At 44.5% G+C, this 7,500-nt stretch overlaps 1 protein-coding gene across 5 annotated transcripts in view; it reads right to left on the bottom strand.

Moving 5' to 3' along the window:
- mpz (myelin protein zero) overlaps positions 1–7,500 on the bottom strand; it is an 11,745-nt gene that overhangs the window by 641 nt on the left and 3,604 nt on the right. The window contains exons 3-6 of one of the 5 annotated variants that reach the window (XM_035528014.2): positions 6,830–7,043; positions 6,492–6,621; positions 5,687–5,735; positions 1–1,212 (exon numbers count right to left, since the gene is read on the bottom strand). The exon at positions 1–1,212 is cut by the window's left edge and continues 641 nt beyond it. In XM_035528014.2, coding sequence (XP_035383907.1) covers positions 1,195–1,212; positions 5,687–5,735; positions 6,492–6,621; positions 6,830–7,043 — 411 coding nt within the window. In that variant the 3' untranslated portion in view covers positions 1–1,194. The other 4 variants (XM_035528012.2, XM_035528013.2, XM_081723859.1 and 1 more) reach the window with 4 other exon arrangements.

Raw genomic sequence — 7,500 nt, forward strand, 5'->3', positions numbered from 1 at the left:
CCTTGATGAAATAAAAACGTAAAGAAACAGCCATATGAATCCTACCATGTCAGTCAAAACAAAGTGCAGATATAAATATCATTAAATACAATTATATTTCTGCTTCCCACACAAAGTCCAGTGTACTGTTTCACTGCTTGTCATAACTAGCATTAGCATTAGCTAAATACAATGACGGCCAGTTTCTTCACCATTTAAATTAAATTCTTCACTATTTCTCTATGTTTTGATGTCTAAATATCTTGATGGGTTACAGACATGTTTTTGAACTCAACATACATACACAAATAACGTGATAACATGTATCTTTCACGGTCAGCAGAGAGCTAGGTATATTAGCATCGACTTTGCCATCGTCATGGCGATGAGGCCTTTGTGGGCAGCAGGTGGCTGTTGTGAGAAGTAGGTGGCAGAAGTGAGCAGGAATGAGGGATGGATGGAGGAAAGAGAAGTGGAGGAGATGAGTGTCTAACAGATGTGTGTAGTGGGATGGGTGGAGTAACACCTTCACCTCAGGACACTAAAACCAGAGTGAATGGAAAGGAGGCTGAGAGAGGAGGGACCTTCAGAAATGGCAAAAACATCGTGCTTGAAACCACGAAACAAAGGCACACGCCTGCAGTGTGAAGTTGTAACATGAGTGTATCACGTGTATCATGTATACTTGCAGTTCCTACTTTCTGGTTGTGTGTGTGTGTGTGTGTGTGTGTGTGTGTGTGTGCAAACAAGTTTTATGTTCACACTCTGCCAGCAGTATCGTCATTCTGTGGGTTTCAGTCACTGCAGTCAGAACAACACACACACACACACACACACACACACACACACACACACACACACACTAATGCACAATTTTGCCTGGGTTATAGGTGCAGCTAGTGTGTGTTACACTGTAACCTTACGAAGCCAAAAATACCCCCACCCTCTGAGTGAGATAAATACCCCCACTTCCTGAGTGAAGTTTTTTTTACTGCTCATGAATGTGATATTCATTCTGCATATGTGGGTGGGTCTCTAGACTGTGTAGACTGTGGTGAGAGAAATATAATCATGTGGTTAACAGAACACTTCCTCAGATCCTGATTTGACTCAGGCAGCATTTCAACTGTGTGTGTGCGTGTGTGTGCGCGTGTGTGTGTGTGTGTGCATGCCACACGTGTGTTCTTGAGTTTAGCTGCAAAAGGGTGGAAGTAGTTACTTTGAAGGGCCAGCCTATATTAAAACAGGTGACATTACAGTGACATGAGCAGCCAATTATGACACATCAATTATGAAGGATGAAACAGAAAGAAACCAGTGAGAAATGACAGATGAGAGAGAACAAGAGAATGAAAGAGAGAGGGAGGGGAGGAGAGAAAGAGAAATAAGACATAGGCAGTTAATAAAGAGCTCAGAGTTCAAAAAAGACACACCATCACTGTCACACATCTTAACACAATTAATAAAAAAGACAGGAAAGTGGTGTGTGTGTGTGTGTGTGTGCATTTATAGGTGTGTTTTTTGTGTGTAGAGAGTTTAGTTAGAGAGAGAGAAAAAAAAAGGAATGTTATGGTTTTGTGCCCTCAGACATTTCTCCAAGCAAGTTCATGAATGTGTGTGTGTATGTTTGTGTGTGTGTATGTGTGTTGGGGGTGGCTGAGTTACAGTACTAACACCAGCATCTGGCTTTTGTTTTAGATATCATTAGTTACAGTCTATAACATTTGTGGCTTTTTTTCATTTTTGATGACAAAGCAGTTTATACAGTGTTTGTTTTTGTTTGATTTTGTACAGAGGCCCATGTGACTGGACTCCTGAACTACTGCTACTGAACTACACATGTGGGCAAAATCAGAAGGTTTGAGCTGCTGGTTTCTGTTGGGCTCTGCTCTAGTGCTCCGCCTCCTCCACTCTGTTCTGGCCTCCTCTCCTCCTCACCTCCAAACCCTCCTCCAACCCTCAGCTCACTCAGTGGATGGTGATTTTGTGGGCGAAGTCAGAGAGGGCGGAGAGAAGCCGAGCGGAGCTACGCCTGGCCTTCTCTCCACCTATCTGCTCCTGTTTCGTGAGCTCCAGCTCGATGGTCATGAGAACCCTGTCATCCCTGTGCTGCCTGCCCACTCCCGGTGCCTGGCCCTGGGCAGGGGGCCGTGGCTCAGCCCCCAGGCCCTGGAGCTCCAGCTCTCTGCTCCCCAACCACTATTTCTTTTCCCTGCGGGACTCCTGTTTCTTCTTCTCAGACGCTGCTGCCTTCTGCTTGGACGGGTCCACCAGAACAGAAGCCTGGGGAGAGAGAGGGAGTGAGGGTAGGGGAGGATAGAGTCACTACGGCAGGAGAGAGGGAGAGAGAGAGAGAGAGAGAGAGAGAGAGAGAGAGAGAGAGAGAGAGGGAGAGAGAGAGGGAGGGAGGAAGGGAGAGAGCCAGACAAAAAGAGCAGGGGGGTTAAATATGGTAAGGGTTGGAGGATTAACAGAAGTGCAGGAGCAGAACGAGGTAGTTCTGGTTATGGAAGCGTAAGAGAGAGATGGAAAGAGATGAGAAGAGAAGAAGAAGCAGTTAGAAGGAGATGTGAACGAGGGGAATTCTCGGTTTCTGGAAGGGAGGACAAAACAGGAAGTCGTCAGTCAGTCCAAGAGAGAGTGACAGCATGACATCACAGCACAAAAGAACCCTCTCACCCCTGACCTCTGACCCTTTAGAAGGAATATGGAGGCTTTATTTACAGTAATAGACATTAACACTGCAATGTGTAATAGTACAATAAGGCCTGCTATGGTCCCCTTTAAGTCATTAGATTGGACGTGACCATTAGGGCTTGGAAACCATTTAGTTTGAGCAGAAATTCAGTTGAATTTCTGTTCCTCCAGATGTCTAGTTGTGTACACTAGTTTGGTTGTATCTACACGTATATTTCAGCCTCTCTGACTGGGCTGAACTGGGCACACTGCACCTCTGGTCACAGGAAACTAGGGCTCATATTTTGAACACGCTAAAACTTTCACACAGAAAGGACTTCCAGTCTGCAGCAGAAATGTCCCACAAGCTAATCTGTTACTCAGTCACCTGACAGTCCCACTGAACTGGGAGAATGGACAGACGTCAGCAGACAGAGAGAGGAAGAGAGGAAGACAGTCGTGAAAAAAGAAAGAAGCAAAGATTAGGGCTGACAAGAGGCAATACACACAAACACATGGGGTAGAGGATAGAGAGAAGGAGAGAGAGAAGGAAGAGTGTAGATGAAGACATTCTTTCGCTCTCTGTTCAAATCTTTCAGCCTGTTTCTTTCTCCAGCATATAAGAGCGGAGCATGCTGAGTCGAGATGATCCCACTGTTAGTATTTATGTCAAGAGATAAAAGACAATCATAAAATCCAACAGCATCTTAATGTTCACCTGCAGAGAAGAGAGAAAGAGAGAGAGAATGAAGGATGACAGAGCGAGAAACAGAAGAGTGAGAGAGACAGAGGCAGAGAGATGGAGAGTGAGGGATGAGAGGACAGAGACAGGAAAGAAGGTTGAAAAAGACACCCATATGAGAGAACTAAGGGATGGAATTAAAAGGGATGAAGGCGAGGAGAAGTGCAACTGAGAGCGAGCGAGAGAGCGTGTGCGTCAGAGAGAGACTCCAACGAATGTGGCGGCATCTTAAGCTCTATTTGAATGCCAGCATAGACAGCATAATGTCATAGTACTGTAATACTGAACAGAAAATAAGCTGAAAGTTATACAGGACTTATACACGTTCACAACATGCTACAACTCAATGTAAACCCAGTTGTGATTTACAGATACGGTTATGGAAGGTAAAAACCTACATTAGACAGCTGACCTAGAAACCTTCAGATTTGGTGCAATTAAAGGCAAAAGTAAAGACATTAAAGATCTAAAGAGTCTAAATGACATATTATTCATCTCATCCAGTGGAGCTCAGCATCACCACTACAAAAAAACTCAAACATATCAGTAGTAATGAGGTAATCAAACAGGTCAGTAGTAATGAGGTGATCAAATCGTTCAGTAGTAATGAGGTAATTACACAGATCATTAATAATGAGGTAATCAAATCGTTTAATAGTAATGAGGTAATCAAACAGATCAGTAGTAATGAGGTAATCAAATCGTTCAGTATTAATGAGGTCATTAAACAGATCAGTAATAATGAGGTAATCAAATCGTTCAATAGTAATGAGGTAATCAAACATATCATTAGTAATGAGGTAATCAAATCGTTCAGTAGTAATGAGGTAATCTAACCATTCAGTAGTAATGAGGTAATCAAACAGTTCAGTAGTAAGGTAATCTAACCATTCAGTAGTAATGAGGTAATCTAACAGTTCAGTAGTAAGGAGGTAATCAAATCGTTCAGTAGTAATAAGGTAATCTAACCATTCAGTAGTAATGAGGTAATCAAACAGTTCAGTAGTAATGAGGTAATCAAACAGTTCAGTAGTAATGAGGTAATCAAATCGTTCAGTAGTAATGAGGTAATCAAACAGATCAGTAGTAATGAGGTAATCAAACAGATCAGTAGTAATGAGGTAATCAAACAGTTCAATAGTAATGAGGTAATCAAATAGTTTAGTACTAATAAGGTGATTTAAAGATTGATAAACATTTACACACTGAAAAGGATTTCATCAGTCAACACAACCCCTCCCCCCAAAATCCATTCATTAAAACACCAAATGGTTGCTATGCAACAGATTTGTCACCTGAATTACAACAGTTACAACTGGCAAAACCAGAGAAGTACAAACACTGAGGTAGATGGTGAACTTTGACCTTGACCTCTGCATGCACCGGGAGGTGAGACTGGTAAAACATACTAAACTACTGGAGGAGTTTTTTATCCACCTGGACTGAGCTCATAAACTAAAGTACTGGAGGAGTTTTTTATCCACCTGGACTGAGCTCATAAACTAAAGTACTGAAGTTTTTTATCCTCCTGGACTGAGCTCATAAACTAAACTACTGAAGTTTTTTATCCACCTGGACTGAGCTCGTACTTTAGGTCTACAGATGCTTCTCTTCAGATAACTTCTCATCTTGATCACTAATCTTAGACATCAGGACTTAAATAGTTCACAGTTAAGGTTTTCTTAATAAGCTGTTTTCTTTATTTTAGTATTTAGATTAAAAATCAATTCTGCTGTGATGTCGTGTGAGGTAGACAATCAGAGCTCTTTACAGGAACCAAAGCACTGAGTGTTTGGTGTGTCTGTGTGTGTGTGTGTGTGTGTGTGTGTGTGTGTGTGTATAGGTGTGTGTGTGTGTGTGTGTGTGTGTATAGGTGTGTGTAGGTGTGTGTGTGTAGGTGTGTGTGTGTGTGTGTGTGTGTGTGTAGGTGTGTAGGTGTGTTTAGGTGTGTGTGTGTGTGTGATTGTAGGTGTGTTTGTGTGTGTAGGTGTGTGTGTGTGTGTGTGTGTGTGTGTGTATAGGTGTGTGTGTGTGTGTGTGTGTGTGTGTATAGGTGTGTGTGTGTGTGTGTGTGTGTGTATAGGTGTGTGTAGGTGTGTGTGTGTAGGTGTGTGTGTGTGTGTGTGTATAGGTGTGTGTGTGTGTGTGTGTGTGTATAGGTGTGTGTGTGTGTGTGTGATTGTAGGTGTGTTTGTGTGTGTGTGTGTTTGTGTGTGTGTGTGTGTGTGTGTGATTGTAGGTGTGTGTGTGTGTGTGTGTGTGTGTGCGTGCTACTGAGCGAGCACTTGCCTGTTTTTGCTGTGATCCCTCTTTTCCTTTACCCTTCCTGCCATGTTTGCTAAGGGAGCAGAAACACAAACACAGTTAAGGTTTTCTTAATAAGCTGTTTTCTTTATTTTAGTATTTAGATTAAAAATCAATTCTGCTGTGATGTCGTGTGAGGTAGACAATCAGAGCTCTTTACAGGAACCAAAGCACTGAGTGTTTGGTGTGTCTGTGTGTGTGTGTGTGTGTGTGTGTGTGTATAGGTGTGTGTGTGTGTGTGTGTGTGTATAGGTGTGTGTGTGTGTGTGTGTGTGTGTGTGTGTATAGGTGTGTGTAGGTGTGATTGTAGGTGTGTTTGTGTGTGTGTGTGTGAGTGTGTGTGTAGGTGTGTGTGTGTGTGTGTGATTGTAGGTGTGTTTGTGTGTGTGTGTGTGTGTGTAGGTGTGTGTGTGTGTGTGTGTGTGTGTGATTGTAGGTGTGTGGGTGTGTGTGTGTGTGTGTGTGTGTGTGTGTGTGTGTCGTGAGCACTGTGGCCCTCTGGTGGCCAGAGGAGCGAACTGCTTTTTAGCTCTTCTGCTTAACTGGAACAGCTGGAACAGGATGTAGGGGCTTGTGCCCGGCCTTGGCAAAGGTGCGTGTGTGTGTGTGTGTCGTGGCAAGATAAGGGGTGGGCCCTGGCCTTGCTGAAGGTGTGTGTGTGTGTGTGTCTGAATCCTGAGGGGAGCTGGGCAAGGTCTTAGGGAGGGTGTGTGTGTGCACATGTGTGTGTGTGTCTAGGCCAGGGAGGGGTTCGGCTCGTGCTTCAGGGATAAGGCGCTCCCACACTGACCTCATACTCAGGCTGAACACTCGTCTGGCCACCAGGAAGCGCATGAGATAGTAAATCGCCACCACCAGTATCAGCAAACCCAAAACCACCCCAATAATGGCTCCAGTTATCACCCCAGCCTGGATGGGCACTGGGAGAGGGAGAGAGGGACAGAGAGGGGAGAGAGGGGAGGGGTAGAGAGAGGGAGAGAGGGAGAGAGGGGAGGGGTAGAGAGAGGGAGAGAGAAGGAGGGGGGTAGAGAGAGTGGAAAGGAGAGAAGGAGAGTATTTTTTAATTTGACTTTTTCATTTTACTTTTTCGCCAAGATGTGGTTACTCTGGCGATAGTAGAGGTCATACCCTGCTCAAACACCAGGAGGCGCACACTGGAGGGACGACCCACTATGTCAGGTGGGTTCTTGACATCACAGGTGAAGGTTCCGTTATCGTTAAAGTCCAGGTTCCGGATCAGAATGGACCCATCGCGCCGAGCAGGATTCCCCACGAACTCCAGGCGGTCCCGGAATGGCCCCTTGTTATCCACGTATGGAGCTCCGCCAGTGTAGTGGAAAATCTGACCAATCGCAAACACCTCTGTCACGTTTCACAGTACAAGTCAGTGGAGTTTTAACAATAAAACATCTTTAAACTGGACAGAAATTAAAATAGATTTGACTGACCTGACACCAGACCAGAATTTAGAAATAATTTTGAAGCTGTTTAATTTAGAAGTACAGAAACTGAAACTGAAGTGGATGGCAGAGGAGAATCAGCTCGTTACAGGAGCTGAAACACCCCAGACTGCAGGAGAACACTAACATGCAGAAAGCACAGAGATCCAAACTCCCTGCCCACTTTAGTGAAATGCTGGAGGAGACGGGCAGACGGTAGCGCACGCTCGGAGCATCCATGTTCTCTGCAGCACAAAGAACAGAGCTGACCGTGGAGCTCCAGGCATAGCAACACAGCTCAGGAGCTCAGGAGCAGACAGTGGGCAGAAACCAGGGGACAGCGATCACTGGGCGAGACAA

The sequence above is a fragment of the Electrophorus electricus genome, chromosome 11 (genome assembly GCF_041902795.1).
Source record: "Electrophorus electricus isolate QZ-2024a chromosome 11, ASM4190279v1, whole genome shotgun sequence".
NCBI classification, from domain to species: Eukaryota; Metazoa; Chordata; class Actinopteri; order Gymnotiformes; family Gymnotidae; genus Electrophorus; species Electrophorus electricus.